Here is a 14,533-nt window from a genome sequence, read left to right on the forward strand (position 1 = left end):
TAAAAGCATACGTCTTCTTTTCCATGGTGTTCAGTAATGCATTTTACGTATATGTGTAATATTTACATCTTATTGATGTGACATAAATCCACAGGGAAAATGCTTGGCTTGAGGCAGGCAGTACCTCTGCCTCAAGGCAGGCGGCGATAGTGAGCAGCCTGATAGCCTGCAGCCAGATCACGGTGAACTCTGACCTGTGTGCAAAAAGTAAACACAAGAAGTGTGCTGTGCGATGCTGTAGAGCTTAGCGACAAGCTGTCATTTCTCGCCCTGAAAATGGAGGATTTGATTTCTAAACTAAGACATTTTTCAAAGCTGGACTTTCAGTCAAAGCGAGAAGTCATGTACAAGTAAAGGTAAGATATACTGCAATATACAGTGGCTCTGGTGTTTTAAAATGGTTTTCAGCATCCTATTCGCTCCTATTCTCTCATCCTATCCTATTGGCATCCAACTGTATGTTTGTAAATCTGACTTGTGAGTCAGTGCCTCCCCAACCCCAACCCTCACTGCACGTCACTGATGTATGCGTGTATATATGTATGTATGTATGTATGTATATAGTGACTATAAGAGCAATTTTGATTCAACTAAGGCCTTCCAGGTATTAAGTTTAGACACTTAGGATGCATGTGCAACTTTTTGTGCGCTTAAGAGCACAATTATCACCTCAAATATGTTAAAAGTAATTATGCTGTATATTTTCGCAATGTTTAAGGATTTTCATGTGTGTGCCAAGTTTTGTTTGCTTTCAAGTACAACAAGGGCGTTAAAAATGCGTTCAAGTGCTCAAAGTAATTAGGGGGCGCTATAGCCTGGATGTGCCACAACCAAGTCAAATAACTTCGAATTGAAAACAACTATTTTGAACATGTGTCCACAGTTCATGCTTTTTTTGTACATCGATAAGGCCTCAAACGTGTTTATAAAATTTAATCCAATTCATTTTTATTTATAGTCCCAAATCTTAACAAAGGTTATCTCAACACACTTTACATATAGAGTGGACCAAGACCACATTATGACTCTATGACCGTATGACTCTTTAATTATTATATACAGTATTAATCCAGAAATCTTGTGCAGAAAATTAAAATTAATGCACAAAATGCAAGAAAAATTTAAAAAATGTTCTTCAAGATGAGACTAATGATCTCACCAAATTTTGTGGACATCTAAATAACTTTTTCACAACCATGGCATGTGTTTGGGGGCACTGTGGAGCCGGCTGGCTACAGCCGAGCCTAATTACTGCAGAACACTTCTGACCTGTGTGCCAGTTTTGGTGAGTTTTTGAGAATCTCAGGTCCCTCAAAATACGATGACGTTTGAAACATAAAGCTGACTTCCTGTTGTCTGTAAGTGGTGCTATGACTATGACTCAATTTCAGCATGTAGATGTCTTCAGGCCTGGACTGTTATCCAGCATGTGAAATTTGGGGCAGATTGGACAAAGTAAAGTTGAGTTAGGGAAACTTCATTCTTCAAGTTTTGGCAAAATTTACTGCCACGCCACATCGAGGGCGTTCCATGAATCCTCAAAAGCTTCGAAATTTAGCATCACAAAGGTCTTTAGATGCAACCAACCAATTTGAAGTCACTCAGATTAATTCTCTAGGAGGAGTTTGTTGAAGTACAACACGTCCGACTGGCTCACTTTGAAAAATGCCACAGTTAATTCAAAATGGCCGACTTCCTGTTGGACTTAGGGTATGGCTTCAAGAGGCTTTTTTTAGTCTCCATACTTTACATCTTCCTACCAAATTTTGTACGTCTACATCAACTTTAAAGGTGGGGGCAGTGACTTTAAAATATTCTCGGGTGCCACCCTCTAGCCAATTTAACACACACAAGCCCGAGACCCATATCAGGTATTACGTTTAGACACTTAAGATGCATGTTCAACTTTTTGTGCGCTTAAGAGCACCATTATCCCCACCATTGTGGCATCAAATCAAAATAATTACTAGTTTGAACATTCTATTTTTGTTCATCCTAAATTCCTAAAACACATATTCGCGAAATGAAAATTGATGCACAAAATCTAAGATTGCCGACTTCCTGTCCAGCAAACAAAAAATCCAAAAATGAACTTATGCTCTTTAAGATGAGAGCAATGATCCCACTAAATTTTATGAACATCAAAGGAACTTTATCCCAACCATGGCTTGTGTTTGTTCTTAAATCTTGAATCACTGTTAAACTTTGCAATTTTCTCCACTTCTGACCTGTGTGCCAATTTCTGTGAGCCCTCGTGCATCCTAAGCCCCTCAAAAATGCGATGGTGCAGTAGAAAAATAATAAAAATAATTTGCCAGGCGCCGAAACGGTCCCTGGCACTTTTATGCTTGGGCCCTAATAAGAAGTATTTTTCTACCTGCATGGTGTCCAAACGCAGCTCAGAAACTGTGTGAATTGTGGATTCTGTATGTCTGTCTGGTTGCTCTTCTTCTCTGGGATTTTGTCGCTCCTCACACCTCTGCTCTTCCTCCTCCAGCCTCTGCACCTCCATCTCGCCACTTTCTATACCTGCACAAGAAGCAGGGAGTAAGGGAATATGCTGAGTAAGTGTAATTTAAAAACCAACATAAAAACACCAAAACACCAAGTTGCTCCAAAAAAAAAAAGGTTAGGCTAAGAGGAAAGGATAAGAGGAAATGTGTCACCTTTCTGGGAGGCCTTGGTAGAGTCCAGCTGCTCAGGCTTCAGCTCCTGGACCTTAGCAGCCTGGAGGTCCTCTTCCTGCTTCTCCGTTTCCATGGCGACATCCTCATCATTCTGATCTTCATCCTGGTCCTGAGGAGGCCCTGCTGCTTTTTGCTGGTCTGCACTAGCAACATCTGGAAACAAGAACAGCAAATATAACTATCATCACAGGAACTGTAAACAAAGAAATCCATTCCATTCACATGCGGTGATTACTGACCATATGTCTGAGTGTCGTAGGCCGTATCTCCCTCTTTCATGTGCTCATAAAGGTCTGATTCATGCTCCGCATCGCTCTGCCTGCTGTCCTTAGTGCAATCCTTACTGCTCTCCACTGTACGCAGACGCTTATTAATGCGTTCATTGTAGTCACCTGTCGATCGCTCGTTGTCTGCTTCACCTGGTTTCCTCTTGAAGCTCTGGAACAGCACAGTAAACAGAAAACGGTGAGAAGATTGAAAAACAGAGGGAGGCAGGAGTAGAGATGGATCAGAATCCAGAAATTGTGGACTCCCTCTGAGAGGCTGGTGGTACCTGAGTCTTGCTCTGCGTCTGTGTGTGTGAAGCCATTCTGGCTGTCAGCTTTGACCGGTGGCCCTCTGATTGGCTGGCATCAGCGGCTCCGCTCCCAAGCTCCTAACAAACCAGAATGATAAATATTTTAGACTTCAATTTGTTTAGGAAGGGCTTAACACAAAACTGAAAATATGTTTGCCATTTTTAGTCACTCTATATTTTTGAGTAATTACGATACTGTGAAGTTATTTGTCAGAATAATAATGAAAATGTGACAAAAATGTACAAATACCCTTTTTGTTTTTCGTTCAGGTTCATCTGGTTCTTTGTCAGTTGAAACCAAGCCCCCACCACAGGAACTTCCTGGTTGATCCAATACAAAAGTACCAACCCGAGTGTCCACTAGGGGTAGTTTGCATAATAGAGCAGTTTCTTATTGACCCCCATGTTAAACAGGCTGTTTTCACAGCATTATTAAACCTATTTAAGGCCTGGTACAAAAAAACATTCTAGTCTGTTTGTTTAGGTTTCAGAATTTTTTTGGGCCTGGCTAGTTTTTCTTTTATCTGAGGTGTAAGTTTATGAATAATTAGGGGTGCGGCCTCTGGAGTGACAGCTAGCCTCTGGCCCTTACTTCTCCTCGGAGGTAAACTTCAGCCAGATGGACGTATCTCCCTCCCCCCAACGTCCCATCAATGCCCTTTTTTGGTCAGAGGAAATGAGGAGTCAAAGTCTGAAAAGATGCCGACTCCCATAGGTGAGTATGATTGGATCAAGTTGAGAGAACGGACCTCGATGGGTATGCTACCTCCATTCTTTATACAGTCTATGGTTGAAACCCCAACCCCACATTTAACAACACATCTGTGCAAGATGCAGTCATTGAATTGTCCAAGTGTGTAGCTGAGATCAAAATGAAGGTTGAGCTCAAAGATGGGCGTGTTCTGAGCAAGGGTGTCGTAGTCTAGAACCTCTGCAGGCTGAATGGCTGAAGTGTACCTCTTTAGCTTGGTCTCTCTCTGATGCCTCTCCTGCCAGCTCCACAGCTGTATCACTCTGAACGTTCTGCTCTCCAGTCTGACCGTCTGTGTTGTGCTCCTTTCTCTCAGCCCCCTCAGGCTCCTCCTCCTCCTCGTCTGCTGCTTCCTCCTCCTCCTCCTGTAAACATTAGTCACACAGATCAAAGCCATGATTGTGGAAGTCTGTTTTCATCATATAGTGCATATGCTCAGTAGTACTTTGACATACACACCTTTGGTTTGCATCCTTGGTCATTTGGAATAGTCAGATTTTCATCTTTTCCTGCTTCTTGTCCTCTCTCGTCCTTCTCCTCCTCCTCATCTTTTTCAGCAGACTCCTCGTCTCCCTCTGCTTTTTCTCCTCCTCCCTCCTCCTCCTCAGTCTTGGACTCCTGACCGTTCTCCTCTCCTGGCCGGTCCATCTGGTCCTCCTCCATCTGCTCTGCTCCCTCCTTCTCCTCGTCTCCATCTTTTTGTCCGTCCTCCTTCTCGTCCAGGGCCATTGCCTTCTCATCAATGTCGAATGGATTCTCTTCTGAAAATGGGAAAAATGCCATAAGAGTTCACTGAGCTGATTTAAATGCCAAAACAAACACTGTGTCATTGCCTTCATTTTGACAAGAGAACAGATTCTGCATACAGTAGAAACAAGATTTGGGTAGTGGAAGTCTGGTTTTCACAGTAGTCTGTAGTACTGACCAATCAAGTTTGAGCATGCATTGATTGCATGCAGGTAAACGGTCCACGTGGAGAACTAAAGAGGCGGAACACATCGGCTGTCATGCATCAAGGAAACCATGTGTTTCATAGTTTGATGCAGATTTGACTTTTCATTAGCCTTTTGTTATTATTTATCTGCATTTATATGCAGATATCTGTTTATAGAGACACCGTCTCTAAACTTCAACTCCGTTATCGTGTCTCAAGTTTTTAATTAGACCATGAACAATGACCATGGCTTGGAAGAGGAAGTCTTGGTCCAGATATCCATTGGCTACACCCAAAATCCAGAATTATGAGCTGTTGACCCCAGAGGCTAAATTGTTGTCAGACGGAAAGCAGATGGGTTCTGAAACTGGCGTTTAAAGGTATAAATGATTATTTTAAATGTCAATAAGAACTGTGATACCTGATTTTATGTAAATCCCACGAACAAACAAGACCTGGGTCTAAACAAGTGGTTTTCAAACCTTTTGTGTGAGGTAATGGAAAGAGGGAAAGAGGGAGAGACAATCCTTGAGCTTATCCTCATGTGGGACAATGTGTTCACTTCCCTTTTGGGGTAGAATTCTAGAATTGCCTCTGTATTGGTAAATGAGTGTGTAAAAAGTACTTATATAGTACATTTATAAATAAAAATAAATAATGTATATAGTAAATACACTAATTCCTAAATAATGTTTGTATTGTATATTGTATATCTAACAAGTTATGAGCTACTTTAATTATTCATTTTTACAACATTCTCTGGTGCAAATGGGCGGGGCTTGGTTTTGGCTCGACTTGGTCACAAACTTTCTCATTTTACAGCTAAACGGTAACTAAAATATGTTTCTGAAAACGCTTTATGAGAGAAATATGCAATACAGTAAGTATTGATTCATATTTGATCAGTGCTGCCTAGTTTCACAGTTTGATCAGAGTTCATGATAAGTTATTGACACTGTGTGAGCGACTGCTGACTGCTGTTATTTGCCTTCGGGTGCGGTGGAATCTTGCAGATGCCAATAGCAGCACCAGGTGGAGACAGAAGAATGTGATGTTTTCACAGACTATCTGTCTCATAGTGCTGTCAGGATATAGTGACTAATCAGCCAATATATCAGTTTTTTTTTTTACAAATAAACAAAGTGATATCAGTAACACCATGCGGGTCTCACCATCACCCTCGCCCTCTCCATCATCTTCAGCCTCATTATCCTGGTCCAGGTTGAGATCCTCAGGCAGATCCATGGCCTCAGGCTCAGGTCTCTTTTCCTGCCGACCGTGGTAGGGGTCCACTTCATTCTCATCAAACTCCCGCTGGAAAAAAATAAGTGCACAGATCAGGAACAGCAAAGCCATGAAATGTAGGAAACATCTTATACTACTCCTGGATGAAAACAGTCAAAAATAAAAGGGTTGGTGAATGACTGCTGTAGTTCAGTGATTAGGGGCAGGGAAGTGTATATGTGAAGATTACCTCATCTCCTTGTTCATGTATTTTCTCTTTCTCCTCCACATCCATCTGTTCGTCTTTGTCCTGGTTCTTCTTGTCCTTGTTGGAGTCTGCAGCATCCAAGTTGTCGTCTTTAGCAACCAGCTCTGATTCACCCTACGAATCCAGTGTTGAGAGGGAATTGAGTCAAATCTCACTGAGTCACCTAAAAACAGCAACTAGTAATATTTGTTTGGCAGGTTTTCAATTTAAACTGCTGCTCTATATATTCTTTTTCAAAATGTTTCTTCATAAGCCTTGTGGTAATTCTGTGCTCTGTACCTCATCCATGCCCTGGCCAGACTCTTCCGCCTTGTCACTTCCTTCCTCCTCCTCATCATCATCATCATCCCCCCACATTCTCTCATCCAGAGTGTCCGTCTGCCCTTCACCCAGATCACCCATCTTTTTATCCAGCTCCTCGTCCTCTTTAGACGATTCATCATCTTCACCTGCAAATTAATAAAAGAAGAGAAATCCATTTAGCAGGGATTCTGGTGGACGGTTCTGGTGAAATCCAATTATTATTATTTCCGGTTTTCCAACTAGAGGCAAAAATAACGATCAAAAGTCAAGAGACAAAACTGGAAATGAAACAGACCAAAAAATGAGCTGCATAAGATCAATAGACTATAGACAAGTTACCTGGTTCATTCTCATCCCCATCATGCATTTGGCCATCAAAGTCCTCTGACATCTCGATAGCATTGTCCTCTGCCTTAATATTTTCTTTATCCTGCTCCTCTTCCTTTTCCTGACCCTCCTGGAACGTGTCCTCCACCTGGAAGAAGAAGAATGCAGGGAGATCTTTATGAGAAAGGCTTCTTTTATGTTTTATGCTCAGGAGTTTCAGATAATCATTGGCTAAAGGACTGATTCAAGTTCTCTTTTATACCGCGAGCTTAAACGTCTTTGAAACTTTGAATTCTCTTTATGTATATATATGTATTACATTCTCTAAAATGTGACCCGCTAGTCCAGCTATTAGCTAGACTTGCCATATCTTGTTATTTTAAGTTATACCACTTAGAAGTCTCATTGGCGTATCAGTTGTGGTATACCGTATTTTTCGGATTATAAGTCGCATTTTTTTCATAGTTTGGCCGGGGGTGCAACTTATACTGTGGAGCGACTTACGTGTGAAATTATTAACACATTACCGTAAAATATCAAATAATAGCCCGGGCTATTATTTATCTCAGTCACGTAAGAGACTAGGCGTATATCAGCAATCGTCACACACACACGTCAACCAGTCAAAATTCGGCGGGGGCAGGTCATGGCAGAAGTGCATTGTGAAATAAAGATGCTACCGCATTGTCTACCTTTGGAGGTGGCGGAGTTGTTCAGAAGTGACACAGAGGAAGAAGAGTTCCTTGGATTTAGTGATTAGGAGTGACAGATTGTTTGGTAAACGTATAGCATGTTCTATATGTTATAGTTATTTGCGTTACGTTAACATACCAGGCATGTTCTCAGTTCGTTGTTTATGCGTCATATAACGTACACTTATTCAGCCTGTTGTTCTCTATTCTATTTTTATTTTAAATTGCCTTTCAAGATGAAATGTCTATTCTTGGTGTTGGATTTTATCAAATAAATTTCCCCCAAAAATGCGACTTATACTCGAGTGCGACTTATATATGTTTTTTTCCTTCTTTATTATGCATTTTCGGCTGGTGAGACTTATACTCCGGAGCAACTTATAATCCGAAAAATACAGTACATGTTATAGAAAAAAGTTTACCACTACCACTTACAAGCTGATGAAGACCATGAGATGCAGTTGAAGCTAGAAGAAAAAAGATAGTACGTAGACCCTGAGTTAAGATTATTTTCCGAGTAAAATTACCTGATCTTCATTCTCAATCTTGTCACTGACGTCTTTGGTGCCCTCGCCCTCTCCTATACCTCCGCCCTCATAGTTGTGAAACTCTGTGGCACCTTCTCCATCTCCACCAGCCATCAGCTCCTGAGGCAAACAGAAACCCTGGGGAGGAGGCCACAAAAAAAACATTTAGTCACTGCTTTTCTCCCCAAAAAACTTTTCTATTGAATTCGGCAGACAGTACACAAGAAAAAGTAAACAGTTGTACAGTGTGTCTGCTTTAAGGTGAAACAACCCAGACAAAAACAAAAAAAAACCCAACATGAATCCCCCTATCCCGCCCAACAACCCACGTCAGACACGGTCAAAATAACTAGTCACTGCTTTGAGCTGGACTTCCTAACTCATGCTGGTATTACTTAAAAAAAAAAAATTCAGATGAGAACTTTGTGTATGTACCTTCTGGGCGAGCTCAGTGAAGATGCTAGCCAGTACAGACAGCAGTTTTCCTGTGCTCCTGTGTGCTCCCAGTGACACAGCCAGGTAGTAACGCACCAGGTCAGAGTAAATCGCAATCAAAGGCTCCAGCTGCACCAGCATCCTGCACGCTCTGTTCACCTCCTGTTCACACACACACACACACAACATGGACAGATGCAGAGTAATATTGTCATCACGATATTCAACATCATAGTCACTGAATCAGTAAAAACCATAGTCGCTGTTTCTTGAATCGATCAAATCCATTTGAACGGTAGCTAGACAGTAAAGTTCTGTGGCTGTAGTTTGTACCTGGAGCTGTGGTGGCTGACAGGAGTCTCTGTGTGTCCTCAGGTGGCTCAGCAGGCTCTCCAAACCGGCACTAACATTTCCCACACACAGAGCCTCCACGTCAGCTGCCAAGTCCTCCTCCAGGAGTCGAGTCAGGTGACTGGGCTTCAGCAGGTCCTCCACAGACTCTCCATCCTCCTCCTCCTTTTCAGCACCATCTAAACCATCAAAGAACATCATGTAGACAACCATTAAAGCAATTCTTACCTTTCTTGCATGTCTCACAGCGCTTCCCTCCAGAGTCCCACCCTCTTTCCCCTGCCTGACCTCTGTTGCTCACTCCTCCTCCGACATGTGCTTGAGAGAGAAATGCTGCGTTCCAGTGCAATGGGAATTCCAAAGTTTCAGACCTCCAACTAGGCAAAGTGCACTGGAATGCCTGTCAAAGTCCTCCTTCAGCCATTTGCAAGCAGGAGGTTCCATTTTGAAAGGCATACCAGTGAGCTGGTCATTACTGACTCTGCCCCCATCACAAATCTGTCGGTGTATGATGGGAGCGTCAGATCACAAAATAATTTCACTGGAGCTAAAACTGTCCCATCACTCCAAGCCAAAATGCCAAATTAACTTAAGAAACCTCATAAACATCAATCCAGACACCATGACTTCAGACTTCCAGCAAATCCCCTCTGCAAACTTCTCATCAGCAATTGAATCAGTTAACTTCTACAATAACACCCTGAGCAGTATCCCGGACCTCCAAGCCCGTCATAACACGAACAGTCACCTTCGCACGCTCAGCCCCTGGTTCACTTCAGAGCTAGGGACGATGAAAGCAGCTGGGCGTGTTAATTAAATTATCTCCCCCCTCCACAGACCCTTTCACACACAGAGACCACAGAAGAGCAGTGCAACAGCTTCATCAACTTCTTCAGGACAAAAATCGGCTCAGTCTGTCCCTCCTGTCTGGTCAAATAATACATCTGCACTCTAAGTCCTCTGATTACTAAAGTCATCAACCTCTCACTCCAGGCCAGTTATGTTCCTTCTGCTCTCAAATCTGCTGTCATTAGACCCCTGCTCAAGAAACCCACCCTAGACCCAGAAGGTCCTCACTAACTACAGGCCCATTTCCAACCTCTCATTCCTGTCCAAAGTGCTGGAAAAAGTAGTTGCCACCCAGCTTCAAGACCACCTCAATTCACACTCCCTGTTTGAAAAATTCCAGTCCGGGTTCCGGCCAGCCCATAGCACCGAAATAGCTCTGGTCAGACTCACAAATGACCTGGCGATGGCGACTGACACTGGCTCCCCATTACTCCTCATCCTCCTGGATCTGTCTGCAGCTTTCAACACGGTTATAAAAAAGTGAATATATTGAGTATCACACTGATGCATGGTGTGTTGGCACTAAGCACATCTGTCTGTCTAAAAATAGATGGATAGATAAATGTATATAGAAATATGTATTGTTTCCTGTTCAGAGTTTTCCTCAAGGCACGGCTTACACTGAAAATTTAAAGGCAAACAAAGTTAATAAACTAAAAGAGCAACTAAATGATTTAAATTTAAACTGCAAATAAATTAAATTACTTTTCAAACATTTTTTGAAAAGAAAAGGGGGGGGGGGGTATTTGAATCTAGTGTACTTAGACTTAGTGGAGAAATAACGTTTTTTTCATATTTGCACATTAATTAGGCAACTTGACAGACTTTGACACCTTTTCTCTCTGCACAACTTAACCAACAGACAGATGCTACACAGCCAACTATCCCATCCCAATATGTATTTTTTGGCAACAATGCTTGACCCACGATTTGGATTAAACTGGGTGGATCTGGATGTTACAAATGGGCAAAGTTAACCAGCAACCAAGTGCTTCAGAGAAGATCTGAAATAAAAACTGACAGGTAGGCTAGACACATGTACATTAGCCTTGTAGTGGAATTTATTATTTATAATTTCATCTTGTAAAACTCTGATACCGTCCATGTAATCCACCTTAAGGGAACAAGCTTGTTCTAAACAACATATTGTTAAGTTAATTATTTCATACCTGCTGACACTGTATCACTGTTCTTTCATTTGCTTGTAGTTTTCAGACACTTTGATTTCTGAGGTTAAGAACTTGATGGGCAGTGAAGAGTGCGGAGCCGGAGCCACAGATGGAGATCCATCCAGTGATTCACCTCCAGTCAAATGCCCACGCCTTCTTACTCACTACAAAGCTCTCAAAAAGCGCAGCTCAGGCCAGGGTTCAAGCATCAGAACACAGATAAGCAAATACTTTGATGCCTTCCAGGACACTGACGATGCACTTGTCTTCTGGTACAAAAACCAAGACAAATTTCCACAACTTAGCACTGAAGGTGCTGTCAGTTCCCGCATCCTCTGCACCAGTTGAGAGGGTTTTTAGTAGAGGAGGCATCATCATGAGACCCCATCGTGCATGTTTAGGTCACAGAATGCTGCAGTTTCTCATGTTTCTGAAATGCAACCAAGGTCTTCTTTAATCTTAGCTTAGTAATCATGGTGACTTTGAATGATGCCAATACCAGCACATGGAGTGACAATTCTTAAGCCATGTTCATATAACTTTAGTCCCTTTTTTTTATACATAAAATGGAAATCTGAAATCTACAAATGATCAGGTGATCAAAAACAGCTCACCTCAGAGAGGATAAAAGGAGTTGTTGAATTAAACATGACTGTATCTACATGACTGTATCTTCTACAAAATCATACACGGCATGTCCACTCCTCCACTCAGAGAATTTGTTAACATTAGAACAAATCCATGTCGGTTCACAAGAGGAGTCATGAGAGGGGACTGCATTATTCAGTCTAGGAAAAGTGCCTTTAGTCAGCCATCTCTGTCACAGCCTTACGAGAATGGAACAACAGTCCAACATGTATCAGAGATCTAAATATGTATCGTTCCTTTAGTTCCAATATGAAACAGGGGTTTATTTATAATATGACCTGCCAGCACTGAACCTGATCCCCCTGCTGTTGCCTTCTTGTATTAGTGTCACCCGTTGTGGCGTGCTTCTGTGTAGGTCGTTCTCATGTGCTGCTTCATATGTTCTATTGTAGTTCTATTGTAGTTTTTGTTTGTTTATGATTGCGAGACATGTTGTTTTTGTTTTTATGCAATGTTGCTGTATGTTGTCCTGTTGTGTGTATGTACTGTCTGCTCTGGTGGGCTACTGCCTGTATGTGTTGTGCATGCCTTGCTGTATGGGCTATTCCTATTTACCTTTATGTTTACTTGTGTGATGCTGACTATGTATTTTATTCCCTGAACTACTGAATATTTCTAAAGGATATGTGGTTATGATTAATGTTTTATCGGAAAGTGTTGTTCTTTTTTTTTTTTAAACTTATTTTTTATTGAAATTTTCAAACAATAATTACAGTGTCAGGGTTCACATACTTCTCCAAACAATCACATTCGTATCAGTGGCCTTCATGTCCAATGGCGGTGGTGGTGGTGTCCTCTTCGTGCGTGTTTTTTTTATTTTTTTTTTTAAAGGCTTATTATTTGAGTTTCTTTTCATCAGTAACAATGTCAGGTTTCACACACTCCATAAGGCGGCAAATCACGTATCTATGTCATTATTGTCCAGTGGTATGGTGGTGTCCTCCTGTGTTCTATAATCCGTCCATTTTTCCCATTTATCCTGAAATTGTGTCTCTTGAAGTCGTAGTTTATGTGTAATTTTTTCCATTACATATATTTCTTCCACAGTGCTCACCCACTGCTCCTCAGTCGGTGGTTCCGTTTTATACCATAACCTTGTAACCCTGCTTTTTTACTAGCAGATAGCAGAACTTTAACAAGATACTCATCTTCTTTTTGTATTATGTCTTGTGTTAGATTTCCCAAATAGAGTATCTTACATGACTTCGGTATCTCGTATCCTATTATTTTTCTTAGACCCCGCCATATTTTATCCCAATATCCTATTATCCCTTGGCAGGACCAAAAAATATGCGTATGGGCAACATTCATGTCTCCACATAGTCTCCAGCATGGTTGATGGTTACCTGTAGTTTCCTTCCTAATGTTCGGGGTTATAAAAAACCTGACCGTATTTTTCCAATTGAATTCTCTCCAGCTCCTGGAGCTAGTGGACGAGCACTGTGTTTTACAGATAACAAACCATTCCTCTTCTGTAATTCGTTCCTTCAACTCTTTTTCCCATTTTTCTTTGATATAAAGAGAGGAGGTCTTTCTGTAAGACAGCAAACCTTTGTATAAAGTTGAGATTACTTTACACTTTTTCCCTTCATAGGCTTTCAAAAAAACATTAATAACTTCATTGTCGGTGTCAGTTTTTATCTCCTTCTCATAATAGTCCTTTATCTGTCGATATCGAAATGTATCATGCTCATCTAAACCAAATTTATCCCTTAGCTTTTCAAAGCTCTGCAGCTTCCCCCGCTCAACCATGGTGCAAAATGCTGTGATGCCTTTTTTCCCCCATTGTTTAAACCCTTTATCAATCACACCAGGTACAAACCTTGGGTCAGACGCAAACCAACTCAGAATCTTTACCTCTTTTTCCCATTTATATCTTTCAACAACCTTGTTCCATATTTCTACTGTAGTCTTGGTTATAGTATCTAATTGGTTACCTAACTTGTGCAATAATCCCTTATGGGCTATTAAGTGTCGTGTTTCGATGTCCATTTGTCCTAATTCTATACTTTTCCATCTTGCGACAAACTCGTCACTACACCAGTGTATCAGAGGTCTTATTTGTGCGGCGTAGTAATATTCCCTAAGGCTGGGTAAGGCCAGGCCTCCTTTGCCCTTTGGCAGCTGCAGAGTTTTGTATCTGATCCTGGGTTTCTTTCCTCCCCATATAAATCTCGATATCCACCTATCCCATTCAATAAACTGTTTTTGTGGGATAATCACTGGTAGTGACTGAAACAGATACAGAAGCCTTGGTAGGATATTCATCTTAACTATCTCTATCCTTGAGCCGAAATCAAAGTTGGTCATTGACCATCTCTCCAAGTCCCTCCTAGTTTCTTGACTTATTTTTGTGTAGTTCGCATCGTACAGTTTGTCCAGTCCTTTTGTGATATTTACCCCTAGGTACTTTATTGACTTGTCATTCCACTTGAGCTTATATGTGTCCTTTAACTCTTGGGATGGAGAATAGTTTATTGACAGAATTTGTGTTTTTGTGACGTTAATTTTGTATCCTGAGTAGATTCCATAGTTCTCTAATAGTTCCATAGTTTTTGGGAAACTTTCATTGGGTTGTTTTAGGAAAATTAATATATCATCCGCAAAAAGCCCTATCTTGTGCTCTTCCTGTCCTATTGTCACCCCTTTAATTTCTCCCTCCTGCCTAATCATCTGAGCTAATGGTTCGACAAACAGCGCAAAGAGACTTGGTGAGAGGCAACAGCCCTGCCTCGTTCCCCTTTCCAGTATGAATCGCTTCGTCCAACTACCATTTATTCTGATCCTTGCC

The 14,533-nt window shown here is 41.4% G+C and overlaps 1 protein-coding gene across 1 annotated transcript in view; it reads right to left on the bottom strand.

The window, feature by feature from the left end:
- Window positions 1-14,533, bottom strand: part of mdn1 (midasin AAA ATPase 1) — a 125,875-nt gene that overhangs the window by 14,890 nt on the left and 96,452 nt on the right. The window contains exons 78-90 of the mRNA XM_083934452.1: window positions 9,059-9,255; window positions 8,726-8,887; window positions 8,291-8,428; window positions 7,084-7,219; window positions 6,721-6,890; window positions 6,424-6,555; window positions 6,122-6,263; window positions 4,475-4,776; window positions 4,222-4,380; window positions 3,241-3,342; window positions 2,927-3,125; window positions 2,667-2,840; window positions 2,378-2,529 (exon numbers count right to left, since the gene is read on the bottom strand). Of these exons, the coding sequence (XP_083790578.1) occupies window positions 2,378-2,529; window positions 2,667-2,840; window positions 2,927-3,125; window positions 3,241-3,342; window positions 4,222-4,380; window positions 4,475-4,776; window positions 6,122-6,263; window positions 6,424-6,555; window positions 6,721-6,890; window positions 7,084-7,219; window positions 8,291-8,428; window positions 8,726-8,887; window positions 9,059-9,255 (2,165 nt within the window). The remainder of the gene's footprint in view (window positions 1-2,377; window positions 2,530-2,666; window positions 2,841-2,926; window positions 3,126-3,240; window positions 3,343-4,221; window positions 4,381-4,474; window positions 4,777-6,121; window positions 6,264-6,423; window positions 6,556-6,720; window positions 6,891-7,083; window positions 7,220-8,290; window positions 8,429-8,725; window positions 8,888-9,058; window positions 9,256-14,533) is intronic.

The sequence above is a fragment of the Echiichthys vipera genome (assembly GCF_963691815.1).
Source record: "Echiichthys vipera genome assembly, chromosome: 19".
In the NCBI taxonomy this organism is placed as follows: Eukaryota; Metazoa; Chordata; class Actinopteri; order Perciformes; family Trachinidae; genus Echiichthys; species Echiichthys vipera.